General features: G+C 43.7%; 1 protein-coding gene across 9 annotated transcripts in view; it reads left to right on the forward strand.

Annotated features, from left to right (window-relative positions):
• The window catches only part of APBB2 (amyloid beta precursor protein binding family B member 2), a 940,970-nt gene that overhangs the window by 913,064 nt on the left and 7,113 nt on the right, over positions 1-20,793 (forward strand). For all 9 annotated transcript variants that reach the window (XM_069201881.1, XM_069201876.1, XM_069201871.1 and 6 more), the window contains one exon: positions 10,650-10,829. In XM_069201881.1, the coding sequence (XP_069057982.1) occupies positions 10,650-10,829 (180 nt within the window). The remainder of the gene's footprint in view (positions 1-10,649; positions 10,830-20,793) is intronic.

Raw genomic sequence — 20,793 nt, forward strand, 5'->3', positions numbered from 1 at the left:
TCTGTGAAAAACACTTAAGAATAACAATGTGCAGCCTATGTGAACAACTACACAGACCAAATTGTTAGAAGAAAAAACAGTTGTAGTGTAAATTCACGTTTAAACCTCTATTTATTCTATAAATACATAAATAAATACATTCTCATATTTTATTTACACCTCTCATGAGAATAAAACAATGTAGGGCAGTGTAGCCCATAGGCTGCCATTATACAGAATGAAAATAGAGCTGTGCCTTTAAGAAAGTAAAGTCTTCCTGTTTCCCATCATGCACAGCAAAAGGCAGTTGCCTCAGTTCTTTTTTCCGGCTCCTTTCTGACAGGACCCTGAAGCATTGAGCTCTACCTCACAAAATCCTTTTGTGACAGAAATTCATTTAAAATCTTTTGAATTTCATTTTCACTCGACGTTTTTAACATTGAGTGATAATTTTCTGCTTTTTTCTGTTAGATTCTGACAGAATTTTGAGGTTTTTCTACTTCAGAAATGCCTTCACTGTTTGACAAAAGATCCACATCGGGTCTGCATAATTTGTCTTCCATCCAGCCACAAACCGGAGTCGTGTGACATCTGCAAAACCTTCTCCAGAAGGACCCTTCGTGACAGGGAGAAGATCCGACTCCAGGCGAAAGAGGACAGAAGGAAAAGTGGTCATTCTACCACAGAGCGAGGAGAAGGTCAGTCTTCTACCAGGGCTCACACTGGTTCCTCTATAACTCCGACCAGACCGGCTCAAAAACGGCACAGGTCTCCGACGACGTCGAGGGCGTCGACGTCGAGGCAAGGAACGGCGCCAACATGCTCGCCGTCGAGGAGTGGTTCGCCGGCGAGAAAGAGACATCGCTCGCCGTCGACGACGATTTCGCCGTCGAGACGGCGTGGACTTTCGCCGTCGAGATCTGGGTCACCGTCGACACGGCGAGGACGTTCCACGTCGAGGAGATCTGAATCCGGTTCGCCATTGAAACGGCGAGATCGATCAACGTCGAGGGGTGATCGACGTCGTAGACGTTCACCGTCATCACGGCGACGTCGAGGGTCGTCGTCGAGAGATTCTCAACGGCGAGAAGAATCGACGGCGAAGGGCACTCGCCGTCACCGTACTTCGACGTCGAGGAGTGTGTCGACGTCGAGACAATCAAAAAGACCTAGGAGGGTTTATACAACCTCAGAATCCTCGGCTTCACTCATCCTCCTTCCAGCGTCTCCACAACTCTCTCCTCGACAATCACCATTGCCACAGACGCCGGTAACACCTACGGCGCCTCTTCCGGCTCCGCCTTCAGAGTCTGTTTTGAGGACTCCAACGCGGTCTGTAAGACGTTCGGGACATTCCTCTAGACGCTCTTCTTCCTCTCGGCACCGTCATGACTCACAGAGATCTCAGCATTCACATCACAGGCGTTCTTCTTCGTCTACACGGGACTACTCTCCAACCCTATCGGACTCACCGTCCCCGAGAGTGTCCCCCATAGATGATGTGAATACGTTCCAGGAGGTCTTAGTACGAGGGGCAACCAAGCTGAACATCCCGCTGGCGGTACCTGCCCCATCGACGTCAGTGATCTTCGAGACCTTGCATCACAGGACATCTTCCAGACCTTTGCTTCCACTGGTTCCAGGTCTCCTTGAACCAGCAATGGATATTTTCCTTGCACCGGCCGCAACAAAGTCTGCTCCTTCCAGACTTATTAAAAAATATCGTCCACCAGAACAAGATCCTCTATTCTTGAGGTCGGACCCAGTTCCTGATTCGGTGGTCATAGTAGCGGCAAAGAAACTGCATTCAACCTCACCATCTTCTTCTTCGCCTCCAGATAAAGAGAGCAGAAAGATAGATGCTGCAGGACGAAAAGTATGCTCTACTGCAGCCGTCACGATGAAGGCAGCCAGCGCTACTGCGTTATTAGGGCGGTACGACCGTGCCCTCTGGGACTCTTTAATGCAGTTTGCGGAACATCTTCCTAAGGATAAAAGGGAAGATTTCCTGGAGGTCGTGGGCGAGGGAGCCATGGTGTCTAACCAAATTATAAGTGCTGCAGCTGACTCTTCGGTGCTATCCGCACACAATTATGCACACGGGATAACGCTCAGAAGGCATGCATGGTTGAGACTTACATCACTCAAACCTGAAGCGCAGCAGAGAATACAAAACCTGCCTTTCTCGGGCTCCACCTTGTTCGGTTCTCATGCCGATGACGAGATGGCTAGAATGAAATCTGAACTAGATACCTTGAAAGCGGTAGGCATGGAAAGACCGAAAGAACAAAGAAAGGTTTTCCGGCCATATCAACGACGACTTTTCACCCACCGGTATCAGTCGCCACACTGGATGTCTTCGCGCCCCCAGCAGCAGCAACAACAGCAGTATCAAAGGGGTTTCTCTACTCAGCGAAGGTCGACAAGGGGTCGTTCAACACCTCAAACTCAGGCAACTCGACAGGCTCCCACGTCTAAGCCCTGAATCTTTGCTTCCCCCTCCTCCGTTATCCACTCCGGTAGGGGGAAGTATCTCAAATCATCTGGACGAGTGGCTACGCATCACAACAGACGCCTGGGTATTGAATATTGTGAGACATGGTTACGCTCTCAGATTCACCAGTTCTCCACCATCTGTTCCACCCAAAACAGCCAACCGCCATCTCGAAGCTCTACAGTTAGAGGTCAATATCCTATTGCAAAAAAGAGCCATAGAACCCGTTCCCATCAGCCAACAAGGGAAGGGGATTTATTCGAGATATTTCCTTGTACCGAAAAAAGACAAACAAGAGTTTCGTCCCATCTTAGATCTGAGGACAGCAAACAAATGGATTCGCAAAGAAAAATTCAGGATGTTAGCCTTACACCAAATTTATCCACATCTACGTCAGGGCGACTGGCTATGTGCGATAGATCTTTGCGACGCTTACTTTCATATCCCAGTAACCAAGAAACATCGAAAATTCCTAAGGTTCACCGTCGGAAAACGCCATTACCAATTTGCAGTTCTACCTTTCGGCCTAAAATCAGCGCCAAGAACTTTTTCCAAATGCATGGCGGTAGTAGCCGCCCACTTGAGGAAACAGCGAATATTCGTCTACCCCTATCTAGACGATTGGCTCATAAAGGCCTCCAGTTGTCTCGAGACACAGCAACATTTCGAATGGACTCTACAACTGCTGCAAAAACTTGGTCTTCAAGTCAATCTCCTGAAATCTACAGCAACACCTGTTCAGAGGTTGCATTACTTAGGGGCCATTGTAGATACCAGGCTAGGAAAGGTGTTTCCTTCGGAGGAACGACGGTTATCGATTCTCCAGAAGTGCAAACAACTGCAGGAAAGACCTCAAGCCACTGCAAGAATAATAGCTTCTCTACTGGGCTCGATGGCGTCTTGTATCCATCTGGATCCCAATGCTCGCCTCCATATGAGACCATTGCAGGAAAATCTGGAGGATCAGTGGTGTCAACTGAGGGACGATTGGGAGAACAAAGTCCTTCTTTCTCCTCACACCCTACAATCCCTCAAGTGGTGGTGTTTACCCAGCAATCTCTTGGTGGGGATTCCGTTCCAACAACGGCCTCCATCTCAAACCATCGTAACAGATGCGTCACTGATCGGATGGGGGGCGCACATGGAACATCTTCGAGTCCAAGGCGAGTGGTCACAGAGAGAGAGTCTCTATCACATCAACCTGCTGGAACTTCGCGCAGTCCACCTTGCGCTCAAAGCCTTCCTTCCCTCTCTGAGAACGGAAACTCTCCTTCTCCAGACAGACAACGTGGCCACTATGTACTACGTGAACAAACAAGGAGGCACCAGGTCCAGAATTTTATCCAGAGAGGCTCAGACAATCTGGCATTGGCTTCTAGCCAGGAACCTGTCACTAGTGGCAACTCACCTGCCCGGCATCCAGAATGTTCAAGCGGATGCCCTCAGTCGGGTAATGGACGAGAACCACGAATGGGTACTACACGACGACGTCGTTCATTCCATTTTCGCACTCTGGGGTACCCCCTCTACAGAACTATTCGCAACCCCAGAAAACAAAAAATGCCAAAACTTCGCCTCCAGATATTACCATCCAGGGACACTGGGGAATGCCCTGTGGATAAGCTGGTCAGGAGCATTTCTTTACGCCTTTCCACCGCTTCCCCTGATTCCGGCGGTCCTCCAGAAGCTGTCCAATGTTCAGACCAAAATGATCCTAATTGCTCCGGAGTGGCCACGCCAGTGGTGGTTCCCAGACCTTCTTCACCGGTCACTCAAACCACACATCAGGCTACCATATCGTCCGGACCTTCTCACGAAGTTCAGAGGGCAGATATCTCATCCCAACCCCTCATCGTTGAGTTTGGCAGCATGGCTCCTGAGCTAGTGCAATATGGACACTTGAACCTACCTCAGGACTGTATGGAAATTCTGAAGGAAGCAAAGCGCCCTTCCACGCGATCAGCCTATGCAAGCAAGTGGAAGAGATTCTGCATTTGGTGTTTACACAACAACATTGACCCGGTTTCCTGTGGGGAACAATCTATCCTGCCATACTTGTTAAGTTTGGCAAAATCGGGCTTACAACTGTCGTCAATAAAAGTTCACTTGGCGGCGATAACGGCATACAGAAAGAGTCCTTCACAAACTTCCTTTTTTCGGATTCCGATTATTAAGGATTTCCTAGAAGGTTTAAAGAAGGTTTTTCCTCCCATTAGAAAGCCTTCTCCTCCATGGGAACTGAACGTTGTCTTATCACGTCTGATGCTGCCGCCATTCGAGCAGATACATAAGGCATCGCTGCAGCATCTCACATGGAAAGCTGCTTTTCTGGTGGCAATCACTTCAGCGCGAAGGGTCAGCGAAATCCAGGCCCTTTGCGCTCAGGAACCCTACACGGTTTTTCATTCTGCGAAAGTGGTAATGAGAACTCATCCAAAATTTTTACCTAAGGTAGTCTCCGACTTCCATGTGAACCAAACAATTTCATTACCGACTTTCTTTCAGAATCCAGCTACCCCTGCTGAGAGAACTCTGCACTCTCTGGATGTAAAGAGAGTCTTGAAATTTTACCTGGACAGGACAAAAAGCTTTCGAAAATCACAACAGCTTTTTATTAACTATGGCCCAATCAGAACAGGTTTGGGCACATCTAAACAATCGTTATCCAGGTGGATTGTTTCATGTATAATGTTATGTTATCAGTTAGCAAACAAATCCCTTGGTGGTAGGCCAAAAGCCCACTCTACCAGAGGGAAAGCAGCTACTGTAGCCTTGATGAGAAATGTCCCTTTGGCAGAAATATGCAAGGCTGCCACTTGGAGGTCGGTCCATACCTTTACTAAGCATTACTGCCTTGATACAGACGCTAGGGCAGATGCTCAGGTTGGGCAGGCTTTGCTCAAGAATTTGTTTGCATGATTCATGTTTTTCTCAGTATTCTTATATCTACTCCACCGCGGTTATGGGGATGGGCTTGCTACTCTATTCAGTGCTTATGACTATACATGGAAATCCCCTACGAGAGAAGGAATGGTTTCTTACCTGTAACTCCAGTTCTCTCGTAGGGGTATTTCCATGATAGTCATAAGCAACCCTCCCTCCTCCCCGGTGGAGTTGACATAGAACATGAATATTATGGAGGTTGGTACTCCAACAAATGTTTTGTTTTTCTTCATGTCAGGTTAATAGCCTCCAAAAAAGAACTGAGGCAACTGCCTTTTGCTGTGCATGATGGGAAACAGGAAGACTTTACTTTCTTAAAGGCACAGCTCTATTTTCATTCTGTATAATGGCAGCCTATGGGCTACACTGCCCTACATTGTTTTATTCTCATGAGAGGTGTAAATAAAATATGAGAATGTATTTATTTATGTATTTATAGAATAAATAGAGGTTTAAACGTGAATTTACACTACAACTGTTTTTTCTTCTAACAATTTGGTCTGTGTAGTTGTTCACATAGGCTGCACATTGTTATTCTTAAGTGTTTTTCACAGACCTTTTTTGTCAAGGAGCTGATGATTGCACTTAAGAATATACTACACAACAGTGCTCCGGGGTCCCCGCAGGCGCGCGGAACTATTCAGTGCTTATGACTATCATGGAAATACCCCTACGAGAGAACTGGAGTTACAGGTAAGAAACCATTCCTTATCTATGCTCAAACCCTGTTTGTAGAATGTTGCTCGGAGCCTGACAAGAATTCCTTTGAAGCCCTTTCTTCTTTAGGCCTAATACGAACAGTCAAGGGCATCACACACAAAGCAGGCCATACTTTGAACCTGATCTGGACCTGTACTAATAATATAGCTTTTCCATATTTTCAGATACTTCCCTAGACAAGTCACTCTCTTTATGACAAGAGATATTTTTTCCTGTAAAAATACTCAAGCCATAGCTAAAGTAATTTGGAACACTGTTTCTAGGGATTACCTGGACATACTTCTCTGGGACAAACTTGCTTGTCCACTTCTCAACAAAATGGCTAATTATCCCAACATGTTAGTAGATCTTCTGAACAGCGTCTACTTTGGACCACATCGCACCTGTAGCAGTAAAAAGGTTAAACCTAAATTGCTATAAAAATCCATGTTCACAGACAACCTAAAAACGTTTAAAGCACCTTCAAAGAGCCTGAAGGAAAAATTGTGATCCTCGTGAAAAAATATCAAACACAAATGCGTAAATATAATCATCTAGTGTGAAAATCAAAGTAAATGTTATTCTCAAAAATATCACACAGGCACACAGCAACCCTCAAAATCTTGTTAGAACCCTTGAGCTTCTTCTTAATCCCTCAGTCGCAAGATGGTTAAACCCACTGACAATTTAGAACACTCCTTATCCAATTATTTCATAGAAAAGGAAACTGTGAATATGTCCCCTAGTCTGAACAGGCCCTTCCAGAATCAGATGAGTAATTTTGTTTTTAAATTATACTCCCCTATCACAGTTTGCCCCTATATCTCAAAGTAATTCAAGCTAGAAAGCCCTTTGGCTCGCTCTTGAATATTTGGCCTGCTGCTGTCTTAAAATCACAATATCATGCTAACCCCATAAGATTAGGTCCATCATCAGTGTCTCTTGTAAAATTGTCTTAGACCCTGACACCCTAAAAAAAGTCAATTATTCACCCTATGTGAAATATATGTTTGTTTCTTTATTGCCATATCAGCCTTACCCAGCCAACCTTTTTAAACTGGCAGTCACAAAACAGAAACCAATAAAATTATTTCACCCAACCAAGCAGGATTTAGACCTGGCTTCTCTACTGAAGCAGTAATTACCTCTGCCACAGACGATCTTAGAATGACTATGGATGGGGGAGACTAAGGGGGTTACTATTCTCCTCGATCTGTCCACGGCATTCAGTATTATTGACCATTCCATTCTATTGTGTTGACTAAAACAGCTTAATATGTTGGACAAGGCACACTTACGTTTAGAATCACCTTTGTCAAACAGAACCTAGTTGGTTTGACTAGATACTGTCCTTCCTTTAGTGCGTACCTCAGCTGTCCACCTTGCCCACATTACTGTTTGGTATACGTTCAACCACTGGCTGCAGCGTCAAACAGCTTAGGGGCTAAAAGCCTACCTGCATGCTGATGATAACTAATCATCCATCTGAATATGGAACCTTCACACTCAGTTGCTTGAGACGTAGCTATTATGAGGTCCATTATTAATTGTAAGACGCCAACTACTTGAAAATGAACTCTGCCAAATTTGAGATCCTTTCAGTGTTCAACAAAATTAACCTTTAGAAGAATCTCTATGGCTATCACAATGAGGACCAAAACCCCGTCGAGTGCCATCTGTATGGGATCTAGTAGTCAAACTAGACAATGACCTCGACTTAAACACTCAAAGCTCCGGTGCCATATAGACTTGCTCTCTCTACCTCAAAGTGCTACGACGTAATATGCCTTTCCTAACTTTTCCATATCAGGTCCTAGTTGCCAGTGCCTTTTTGCAAGCCATTGTAGTTTGTCGGAACTCAGCCTACCGTTGTCTTTTTAAGAAATGGATTGGCCGTCTGCAAAATGTCAAGAAATTAGAAATTAGAGGCTAAAAATTAAATTTGTATCTTCAGATTGATTGGTGGGAGCAGTATTGGTGCATCAAGCAGAATATAGTATGGACGATGTGTGGCTTGTGAATTTAGAAAAGCTCCCACCTCCCTACTAAATGTAGTTTTTTTTATTTTTATTTACAAATTAAGTACAGTTTATCATTTGTGTATGTTGTAATGCTTGCTTCTATATTTTTTGTGTGTTATTTTGCTTTTCAAATAACCAATTATGTTTAGGTGGGGATCCCTGACTTCCAGTAATGACTCGGTGATTGGGGGGGGTCCCCAGATTCCAATAATGATTTAGTGAGGGTCTCTGGGTTTCAGTAATGATAAAGTGGGGGTCCACAGAAGTAAAAAGTTTGGGAATCACTGGTCTACACAAAAGGCTCATAGTCTGCTCTAATTGTGATTGAGTTTGCTGTGGAAGGAACTTGTCAAATAGGAAATCTGAGCAATTCAAGTAGTATGAATAAGTTGGAATGCTTCTCTTTAGGTCTGACTAAGAGAGCTTTATCCCTTTGTTGGAACTACATATTGAGATAGTGCAAATAAAGTCAATTTATTTGCTTGTGCTCTTGTAAATAATTCCATAAACCTACATTTTATCAGTCCATCACTGGCCCAGAGGATATGACATCAGCAGCTGGGGCCTGATTACAGAAAGCTTCACTTTTATATACATCTTTTTAGGTGTTACAGAAAGCACAGGTGCAAGAAATGGAGCAAGTACTTTGTGTGTTTTTTCTACTTGCACAGTGTTGACATTTTATTGTGTCACGTCAATGCAAGTGCCATATTTCGAATGTAAATTGGATGAAAAGATAATGGCCACGATTTGAACGGCCTCAAAATGCTTTGTTCGGGCTGATTTTTTTTTCAACTGGTAGCAAGTGAAATGGGAAGGAAGCTTAATTCATTTAACTTGTAGCAATCATAGTTTCAAATGGGATTGTTGTTTTTCGAGACAGCAGAGATCTCGAAGGCTAACATATATTGCATGGTTAGCAGGTACACTACCACTCATCCTGAAACAAAAAAAAAAAAGGTTGGCTCTCTTGGCAAGTGCATTACTCCTTCACCGACCACGTCACTTTCATAAGTGCACTGTACATCTTTGTTCGCAAACTACACGGCTGTCCACAAAATGCATGTTCAGAGTCGATATAGAAGGGGTAGTGCTGGTCTTAAATTCTCATTGTTTACTCTGTAACAATGAATTTTGTCTAAATTACTTGGCACTGGGTTATCTTCGTCTGGGTGTTTGATTTAAGGAATGTTAACATCGGTGAGGCATACTGATGAAGGGCACTCTACAGTCTCGGCATACTAATGAAGGGCAATATACCGCTGAGAGTGAAAACCCTGGGTACAAATGAAGATATCAAACTTGGGATGGAAGATAAAGGTTGAAGTGGACAAAAACGACGAAATGGTAGAATGCTTTAAAGGGGAGATTTTGCTGTGCTTTTTAATGTTTAATAATCTTCTCACAGTTTATCTCCATTCAAAGCCTTCTGCTGCTGTACAGATCGATTTTTTTCATTGCGGTCCCATTCTTGTTGCTAACTGAAGTAATTGATTGAAATATGTAAATGTTCTAGTGATTAGTCGGTCTCAGCCAGTGATGGATTTTATGGCAATTCAAACCCACTTTTAAATTGATAACGACAGTGTCAAAGAACCTATAGAGGTAATAATTAAGTTTAGTTATTACTTGGAACTGCTCTTACCAGTGAAGGAATAAGCAGCACTCGTACCCTTTACAACATGGGCACTTGGTATTAAGTGCTCTTTGCTCTCTGTTTCCAAAGCCTTACTATCAGTACACTTAAATGTGATGCGCTTCCACGAGGAATATGCTGCCATTGACACAATCTTTACAGCTTATCTGCTGTTTCTGAATTTATAGAAGACCCATTCCCTTTCCTGCTCTGTTTACCCCCATTCCTCTTCCATTTGCCTAAAAGTCTTAAGTGAAGGAGCGTAGGCTACATACTGCATACATTTCTGCTTATCTGGTTTCCGTCCGAAACCCTTCTTAATGTACCAAAACATAAATAATTTAGTCATACTGTTTAAATTCAATTCAATAATAACTGTTTAATATGACTTAAGCAAGTACAATCATCTGCAAAGTGCGGTATTCAGGTTGTAGCTGATGTGTTTTATTCCACATGACTTAAGTGCATATTTAACAGGTAGAGCTGGTAATCTGCAAAGAAGAAAAGTAAAGTGGCAGATGTAAGTTACAAAGATAAGGGATTGGATCATCAGGAATTTATATTAAGAAATAAAACAATATTGAAGATTACAATGCTAGTAAGCCATACCAAAGCGAGGATGGTATATGGGCCTTCTATTGCATAATTGAGGCACATAAATAATAGAGATCTGCTCCACTTCAGTTTCCGTAGAATGTAGGTGATGGGTTATGTAATGTGCTGTTATGATGTGAACTCCTATGGGTTTTGCATTCCACATTGTGTTTAATGATAGTTGACAGGCTCTGTCTCACTCGTACATTAAACCGTACTGCGGAGAAGAGCCCATCTGTGTTTTTGAAGTTTCAATCACATATTTCAATTTTCTCCGCTACAGAATGAAGAAGAGATTCTTTTGGAATGTAGAGTACGGTTCCTGTCCTTCATGGGAGTAGGAAAAGATATCCATACGTTTGCCTTCATCATGGACACTGGCAATCAGCATTTTGAGTGTCATGTCTTCTGGTGTGAGCCTAATGCGGGGAACGTTTCAGAAGCTGTTCAGGCTGCTTGTATGGTAAGTGAAATTTCCTGAGAAACTCACCTGATGTTGGCACCCATGAATCAATCAGTCAATTTTCAGAGCACAACTTATTGCCCGTGAGTGTATCCAGGCGCTGGCAGGTACCAGCGGTTCAGGCGGAGAGCCAGGTCTACAGCAACTTTCAGAACTTCGGAAGAGATAGGAAGGTCTGGAGATGTAGACGCAGTTTTATCCATTAAAAGCTAGTTACAGAGAGTCACACTTTTATCAGCTATGAAACTGCACTGAAATATTGGAAATAGTAGAGACAGAAAAAGGATGTTGCTACTTGGAAGAAAAAAACATGACGTTCCTCCCTGTGAGATCTCACACCTAGGTTGTGGAAGAAGAAATTGTTCAGTGGAAATCAGAAGAGGGAAACGGAGTATGAGCATGGATAGAAGTAGGAAAGGAAGGAGTTTCTGGTCAGGAAGTCGAAAAAATAATTGAGTGAGAAGAATGACAAAGCAAATACAGAGCCGGGAGAGAAAACTGCAACATGGACATGGCATTTGAGGCACTAGGCAGTTAGGCAGGTATTTTATTACAATTTATGTCAAGCACAAGATATCTATTGCTTTAGAAAATCCCCAATAAAGGATGGTGGGGTTAACAGGATAGCACAAACAAACAAGAAACCTAATAAAAAAGTAAATCAAACTATTACTAAATAAAAACACTAAACACTCAAGGAAATTAAATCTTAACGCTAAAGTGAAGCCGTTGGATGTAGGCTAGCTAAGCAGGGAGATGCAGTGGGACCCGGAAAGAAAATATGCGTTCTTCAGAAGCAAGCCATTGTATGCTGACATGAGGACTTCACAGGTATTTAGGCAAGAAATTATAGCTGCAAGAATTGTTTGCTTGGGCTAATAATAGAGCTCTTAAGTGTTCCGTTTGCATGTGTGAGTAGCTCTTTCAGTCCAGCTTTTCGTTTACAATTCTGAAATTTATAGTCATGATATCATAATGGGATAAACATGACTGCAAAGCAAAACCTGGACTGCATAAGCTACTCAATCTTGGATCTGGGAAACTTTAGAGCTTTTACCACAGCATCAAAATATACAGTTTGTATTGGAAAGCAGGCAATAAGGTTATTGGGCTTTGAAGTGAGATTGCATGGTAGTAAAAACCACAATGCTACTTCCAGCATGGGAGCTGCACCAAGCTAATGCGAGACAAATAAGTGTCCAAGTGCTGCTTCTAAGACTGTTTCAAGACTGAAGCAAGCCAACACAGGCTGCAGAAGCAAAGAAAGAACTTGTGCAGTTCACCAAATACAATAGAAAAGCACACTATCCTTTATTCAGCAAGCAGTATTTTTGTTGCTCAAGCATTGGTAAAGCCAATACGCCTTGCTTATGAGACCGATTATGAGACCGATTGGCTCTGCTAATGTTTTTTAGCCATGCTGCAGAGCAGACCAGTTGCTATGCAGAATGTCTAAGAAAAAATAATAATAGGGCACAATGACATGGATGACATGCGATTATGTAGGTGCAAGCACGCATCCAACACATATGCTTACACCTACAAACCGACACTGGGTTTTTTCTTTTTATTAACTGATCCAAGATGAGTCGAAGAATAGCGTGAACGTGCTTTTAAAAAAATTTAACAAAGAGAGAACATGGGGTAAAGGGATAAACAAACGAAAGAGAGAGAACTTAGAGTGCGGGGTGATGCACACAGGCGAGACAGCAAGTGCAGGTAGGGGGAGAGAAGCACATGGGTGAAAGAGCAATGTGGGGAGGAAAAAGGAGCATGAGAGGCAGCTGGAAAACACATGCACTCTCTGGGACGTGTTTAAACAAAAAGAAGAACATAGTTACTCCAGTATTGGAACTTTCATAGATTCACATGCTTGAATCATTCCCCGTCATCGAGATGGGAGCCCCCAATACAATTTACACAAGTAGTGTAGAAATATATTAACAAAAGGGCCCTAGGCTTCTTTAAATTAACAGTCTATCAGAGTCATTTTAGGAAAAGGACCAAACTTGAGCATCCACCAATCAGACAACACCACCCTCTAGAATCCTCCTGAGAGAGGCTCCAGCACCTCAGATGTTCCAAGCACAAGTGCGTTAAAGATAGGAAAAGAGAGAGAGAGAGAAAGGTGAAAGTGAGCTTCTCCGGGGAGGTGGGTGGGTTGCATGTGAATCTATCAAAGATTCCAATACTGGAGAACTACAGTTACAGGTAAGTAACTAATTTTCTTACTCCAGTATTGGAACTTTCATAGATTCACATGGTTGAATCAGAGTAGCGAGCAGTACTTATGCATATTGTAGCAATGTATGTCACAAAACACCTGCATATATAATACATATGTATATAATAATATATAAAGGAATACTTCAAACAAAATACCCTCTGTCAACCCCATCTTTACTTCTCTCACTTTTCTCTGTTTTTTTCTTTTTTCTTTCGAAAACATGAAAAGCATTGGATCTGTATCCGAAAATAACAGACATAAACACCCTGCACCTGATTCATTGGTGGAATGTCTTACCTTTGGAGGTGCAGGTTATGGCTCTTTGAGTTGCACTAGCTCATGGAAATACACTTTCAGATATGTAGTTTCTACTTGCATATTACAAGCACCAGAAAGGCTAAAAAAATGGGCCTCCATTGGCCCTGAATTATGTATTGGGAACAGTGGCGGCAGGTGATATTTCAAAGTGGTGGGGTGTAAAGGTTGGCGAGGATTGTTATAATGCGAGTGAACCCGACCAACTTAAGCAGGGTTTAGAGGGGGCTTGTTCACCCCCACCGGGAAAATTTGGAAAACAAAATGTGGCAGTGGTGAAAAGAAAAACACTATATAATTAGCAGTAGTAATCTACCAGACTACAGAACTAATCCTGATTTTAATGGGGAGCGGTGTGAGAGCATAGGGTTTGGGTTAAAGACTTGTTTAAAAAGGACAACATATTCTGTAGCTATTTTGTGGGTCTTTCACCTTCAGCTGACTGCATACAAAATAGCACATACACCTTAACTGATGATAAATGTAAGGTAAAGTAATCTGGGGGAAATGCAGATGTCTCTATGTGACCAGAAACAGAAATGAATCTTTGTTGGCACAGTGCAAAATAGTCACTTATGTGCTTATAGTGCTACGAGGTCCTCGCATACAACTTAGAAGGTACTGTAAATATTTTAAACCTGTATTACAAGTGGTAAAAGACAGGCTGCCACAAAATGTGCAAAAAGATTTATTGTTTAATATAAAACAAGTATCTGTAAAATATATATTTATTTATTTTGTAGTTTGCACAAGTAACTGAATAAAAAATAGCGCACACACCTTAAATGAAAAATAAATGCAGGTTAAAATAATTGGTGAGAAATGCAGTCCTTTACGTTTTGAAACGTCAGTTTGACAATGCAACCAGAGAGAAACATAATTGAATCCTGGAGGCAGGAGTGGGACTACAGGCTTGCAGTGCTTATTTTGTAAATAAAGAGGTGTCGGTGCCCTAAGACCTCCTCTTAAAAACGCGGCTGCTGCAATTAAATATGTGAACACGTAATACTGAGGCTCCATAATTCTGAAGCCATCTCGGGCCTCTTCAATCCATATAAAGTTTCTCCCTGCCCATTCAGCTCACTCTTGCAGCTTTCTACTTTCTTCCTTTGTGCCGCTTTTTCGTTTTTCCCGTCCTCCGTCTTTCCCATATGTGTCTTTTGCTCGCAGCAAATGCTTGAGGCAGAAGACTAAGCCCCGGCCCTCAAAAATAACTGCCGGTGCTCAGCACCGGAAACAACAAGCACAAATTAAGCACTGCAGACCTGTGTATTTACAGTGTTAAGAGGTCCCAGCCTGTGCGCGAGAAAGCAGTATACAGTACAACAGTAATTTTTTAAAATTTGTATTATACACAGTATAAGTGTAATTCAAAATGTGATATATGGCTATAGAATGCCACTCGTAAGTAAACTGAAACTATGGAAATGCCACACATAAGCAATATGAAAACGTAGCATCTATGCACTAACAGTTCGAATGTCAGATCACTGAGGAGCAAAATCTGCCATTGAGAGCAGACGTCCTCCTGCAAAGAATGATTAACAATTAAAAAACGCCCGAGGGTTTCCTACAAATTAACTACCAGGCGCCATCCACACAGCCAGGCGTTCAAAGAAATCCTATCTCTTTACCTCTTAAGATTGACAAGCCTGCAGTAGGGTGGCCGTCCCAGCTCAACCCGGGGGTTAAAATGGGCAGAGGTAGTGGGGGTGGGTAGGGCTCTGAGAGCAGCACAGTCCTTGGCTGAGCTGACAGAGTGGAGGTAAGAGCCGAACAAAGGGGGTGCAGTCAGCCACTCCTACCAGGTGAAAACATAACTTCACCCGATTGGTGACAATGGTGTCTTAATAATAGACCGGGCCACCAGATCCCATTGAGTGCTGCCCTTTCATTGGAGGGGGCCAGGGTGTTCCTAACAGAGAGCAGGTAAGGGCTGCTTTCTCCCACGTAGACCTCCAATCTAGGCTCAAATGGGCTTTTTGGTCAGCAAACCCATTACCCCACCTTTCCTTACACACTGTAGCAATACCCTCACTGTTCGGGCCTGAGGACCCAGATATATATACGCAGCACAGTGCGCTGGTAGAAGACAAAACAAGATTAATCTTCACCTAAATTTCATTACCTTTTAAAATGAAAAAGTTCCCCTATATGACAGACTCTGTTCTAATCCCACTGACCTTCCCGAAGCACACGAATCTCCAAGAAATATCACTGTGCCACAGCAGGGTCATTGTCCTCTAATAAACAGGTATGTCTGTGTGAAAGCATCACACCAAAAAGGGTGCAGGAGGACAACAGACTCCACAAAGGTCCACAACAGACGGGGTGTGGTCAGTAAGAATTACAACCCACCAGAAAGCACAAGTTACAAAGTGCATCGTTTTTAGATATTTGAATAATACATATTGTAATCCGTCTCAACGATAACAATCTTGTCGACCCAGGGAGAATGAAAGGGGTAGTCAACCATGCCAGCAGTATGTTCACGACACAGATCACCGCCAAATGTGGCAGTCCCAGTGAACTATCTTACTAGGTCACAGAAAGACTGAATGTGTCAGTCGTATCACTACAGACTGTCTAATATCCCAAAGGAGGAAACCAAGGTAAAGTACCACTGGACAGCCTATGGTTAGTATATGTGGTGTACTAATTCATTCATTCTTGCATCACCAGGTATCTTTCTCAATTTGCATGCCGGACTTATTAAATTCAGCTCACAATACATGGTGTATCCATTGCATATTGATTCATCACCTCTATTTACATGGTTTTTCATAGCCAGGCCTGAAAGGCATCGGAGTGCAGTAGAGAAAATGCATTTACAGCATGTAGATAATATTTGTGCATGTGCACTCTTTTTGTATCCGTCTTCATGTACTTTGTAGAACCTTATAATTTGTCTAGCTCGTGCTTTTCATTCATTCACACTTCAAACCTCTAAAATTATTTGTTTACCATTGGACTTTTTATTGATTTGTGTGTGTTTTTTAAACGTATTCCTTTTTGTTTATCCATTTATTCATTCATGTCCAGTCGCCATCTGTTTTTTTCATCCTAAAGTGGACTCAAAGTATCACATCAATTTGAACTTGGTCTGTACATGATTTATTTTACATCATTTCATAGTGCACACTCGACATTCATTCTGACTTCGATCTGAGCGATGTAAATAAGTGTTTGGAAGGAAATGCCTCTTTTTGTATGGTCACCCCCCAAGTTTTGGACTGATGCTGCTGGTTTTTCGGCTCTGAGAGAAGACGGAGACCTGCTAACCAGACCTCATTGCCAGTGTCCTGACCACAAAACGTGTATGTTGCATTGGATGTAGCCAGTTGGCATAGGCTAATTTGCCTGTAAGTCCCTAGGATATGGTACCTGGTTAGCTAGAGAGTCACCCCAGGGATTGCAGCACCGGTTGTACCACCCTGGATGTGCACCAGGTAAATTGAATTTCCCAGTCTGCCTTTGCGGTTTCGAACTGCTGCCCGACTGTGTCATTTAAAGCAATGGCAGAGCCAAACCTACCTCTGCAATGTATGTAAGTCACCCCTATGACAGGCCTGCCGAACCCTAGGGTAGAGTGCAGCATATTTCATGGGCAGAACCTGTATTTTACATGTTCTGGCAGTAAAAACATGAAACTATTATTTTCCTGTGGAAAGATTTGGTCTCTCCATTGGCTTGTGCAGGTTACATGCTGACGCTTCAGCTGTGCAAACTCCTGAACGGTGTGACCAAAGATGATACTCCAAGCTATTAAAAAACTTGTTAAGTTGAGCCTGATTTGATTCTTGAGTCAAAATTAACGTAACATGTTGCCTTTTTGTTGTCTTTAGTCTCATGTGCCCTTAACGGTTGCACAAGGAGGCTGGCCTTGTGTTTGAACTGGCCAACCCCTCCATGCCCTGCCTGGTCAGAGGAGGCCCCATCAGATTCTTCGCCAACTGCTCCGGCCTCGGCTCTGATTGGGTCTTGTGGATCTAATTACGGATCCAGACCAGCGCTGGTCGTGCCCACGCAGCCTTCTCCGGCACCCACCCCGATGTTGATTCTCCTGCCGCCCATCGGTGGCACCAGCCCATTTCCCATCCCAGACGACTCGGAGTCGGAACGGCGTCGATCAGTGCCGACTTTGGTGCCGACAGGGTCCATTGGTCCTAGGTTGTTGCCTGAGCATTTTCCAGAGTGGCCAGGCATTGGGGAGGAATGAGAGGAATCACTGGCCCCTTTGAAATACCAGTTAGACACAACTACATCTATAGACTGGTATGAGGAACTAGGAGATGCCAGTGGACTAGACACATCTCCAGATACTGGTTTGCTTTCTCTCCCAATCTCCCCCCGCCCCCACACCCCAGAACCGTTGATCTCTTCCTCAAAAAAGAGAAATCAGGATGCTCACTTTGGCTCAGGTCTTGTCTGCCCTCGACCAAGGAGACTGGTTGGGAGCGTTGGACTTGCAGGATGCTTATTTCCATATTCTCATCCTGCCTGCCTACAGACATTCCCTGTGGTTCAGGGTAGGCCACGAGCACTTTCAGTTCACCCTTTGGCCTTACCAGCGCCCCTCGGGTGTTCACCAAGGTGATAACGATGGTTACAGCTTGTTTGCAGAGATTTGGGGTGTCAGTCTTCCCCTATCCCGACAACTGGTTGTAAAAGGCGGGCTCGCCCCAGGCAGTCGTCCAGAGTTCTCAAGAAGATCAAGAACAGTTGGGCCCAAGTCATTCTTGTGGCACCGGACTAGGCACAGAGAGTCTGGTATCCCAACCTTCTGAGATTGAGCAGCAATCCTCCGATCAGGCTGCCCCTTGGGGAGGATCTTCTGTCGCAGCAATAGGGGAGGGTCCTCCACCTGAACCTGTCAACTCTCCTCCTTGCATGAAGTTGAGTGGCGACAATCGACAGCCATCGACCTTCCTCCTGAATTCTGTAATGTTATTCTGGCAGTCTGGCGTCCCTCCACCAAGATGGTGTGTGCCTGCTGATGCCAAGACTTTGTGTTATATTGTACAGAAAAATCAACCCTCTTTCTTCCTCTCTCTCAGATATTCTTCTCTTCATCGTTACCCTTGCCAGCAGTCCTCTGTTCTGGCTACTCTTCAGGACTATCTCTGCTGTGTCTGCGTTCCTGCGGCTGCCTGACCAACCCTCTTTAATTCCCCTAAGGTTTCTCAAAGGGCTTGTACATATTTTTCCCCTTCACCCTTTATCATGCCTCAGTGGGATCTCAATTTTGGTCCCCTATTGTAAATAGGCTTCTCCAGGGGCTTGTACATACGTTTCCCCATCACCCATTATCATGTCTCAGTGGGATCTTAATTTACTTCTCACCTACCTTGCGTGCTCCCTTTGAGCTGCTGCACAATTATCCCCTCTGGCTGCTTACCATCAAGGCAGCCTTTCTAGTGTCAATAACATCTGCCAGGAGGGTGATTGAGCTGCAGCCTTTGTCATCCAAGTCTCCCTGTCGGACTGTTTCCAGACAAAGTGGTGCTTCTAACCAGGGCCTCTTTCCTTCTAAAAGTGGTGACCCCATTTCATTTGGGACAGTCTGTCATTCTGCCCACCTTTTGCGCGCCTCCGCATCCCTCTCAAGAAGAGGAGCAACTCCACCGTCTGGACCCCAAAAAAATGTTGTTCTACCTTGACGGCATAAAAGAGTTCCGGCTGAACGACCAATTCTTTGTGGGGTGTGCTGGAGTAAAGAAAGGTTGTGCAGTACAGAAGCTAACCAGTTCTCGCTGGGTCGTCCTCTGTATCAAAATCTGTTACACCCTGGCTAAAAAACAGCCTCCAGAGGTCTTACGGGCGCATTCCATCAGAGGGAAAGCTGGAACCATGGCATTGGCTCATGGAGTCCCTGTCCTGGACATCTGCCAGGCAGCACATATATGCCTAATATTGCTGCCTGGACAGTCAGGTCCATAGGGATGGTCATTTTTCCTGTTCGGTCCTGTAGGACTTTTTTACTATAGAAAGTTTGTCTGCGGCCCACCACCAGGAACGGTATTGCTTGGGTATCTATTCACAGGTAAGGAATCTGCAGCTAGAAGTCTCTATCAGATGAACAAGTTACTTACCTTCAGTAATGCATTATCTGGAAGAGACTATATCTATCTGCAAATTTCTTACAAAAACCCATGCCTTCCCGCTCTGTGGACAGATTTCTAGGGTTAAGTATTATCTCTTTCAGGGCCCTAATTTGGACACACATTCGTTAGTTCACTTCATGGCTCTGTGCTCCTGGCTTGGAAAGTCATGAAAAGCAACTGTCATTCGCGTGCCTGGGTGGTGCCTATATAGGTAACCATGACGTCACCTCCGGCGCTGACGTGTAGAACCGAACGAAGCCAGGGGTACTGCTCACACTAAAATCTTCTGGATCCATTCTGATGCCTGGGAAATTCAAAGGTAAGGAACCTGCAGCTAGATGTAGTCTCTACCAGATAATGCGTTACCAAGGGTAAGTAACTTGTTCAACAGTATCGGAGCAAGAGTCCGTCAAAGCACAACTTTGAGGATCAATCTGCAGTGAAGTGAAGGTTCATCTGCTGTGCCTTTAATTTCTAATCTGCTGTAGCATGCTAAGACATACTCTTGAGATCTTCAAGGGTGCCCAAATAGAGACCCTAATGGTCACAGTCACACTTCATTTTTCAAATAGTCACTCAAGATGTATGTACATAGAGTTAATTTAAATGGGAAGTGTTTAAATAGTTAGTGGTTGTGCTGAAATGTTGATGTGATTTTGGCATTCTACTGTAAAAATGCTGATTCAGGTCCTGAAATGCATGGTACACCCAGTACTGGAGAAAACATTCCAGGATGAAGCATAAGCATAACACAATAGGGAGGAGAACAAGTTTTTTTTTAACCTAATGAAGACAAAATAGCTCAGAGAGTGTTTGGAGCCAATGTTCTGCTAGTTCATCTCGAAATAAAGCCCTGCAAATGCCAGCATCTCAATAAAACTCACAGGCCTGCCTCACCTTTGTTCTTGTGCTGCCTGCATGCTACCTTCTTTGGGCCCCTTCCAGTACTAAAAATTAGAAATAGGTGAAGTGAATCTGGTGTCAGTTTCCAATTGTCTGATTCTAGTAACATTTCCACTATCCGACAAGAGGAAAATGATTAAGTTAAAGAAACTGAAATGGCACACCACGATCAATGTTTTTGCCTGTTCGATTACAGCAATTAAAACTAAGCATTGGCAAAGTCAAGAGAAGTGGCTTATATTTTCAGTTATAAGCAAGGCCAGTTGTCTTTGCCACAACCACCGAGTATGCTGAATTTTTTATTTAAACCTTGGCCCGGCAGCTGAATCATAGAATAATTCTGGCAGTTGAATGTAGTTGCTAGGGGTGCCATAGGGATATTATTCTAATGGATACAATTAGACTAACAACCCAT

Source organism: Pleurodeles waltl, chromosome 1_2 (genome assembly GCF_031143425.1).
Source record: "Pleurodeles waltl isolate 20211129_DDA chromosome 1_2, aPleWal1.hap1.20221129, whole genome shotgun sequence".
NCBI lineage: Eukaryota > Metazoa > Chordata > Amphibia > Caudata > Salamandridae > Pleurodeles > Pleurodeles waltl.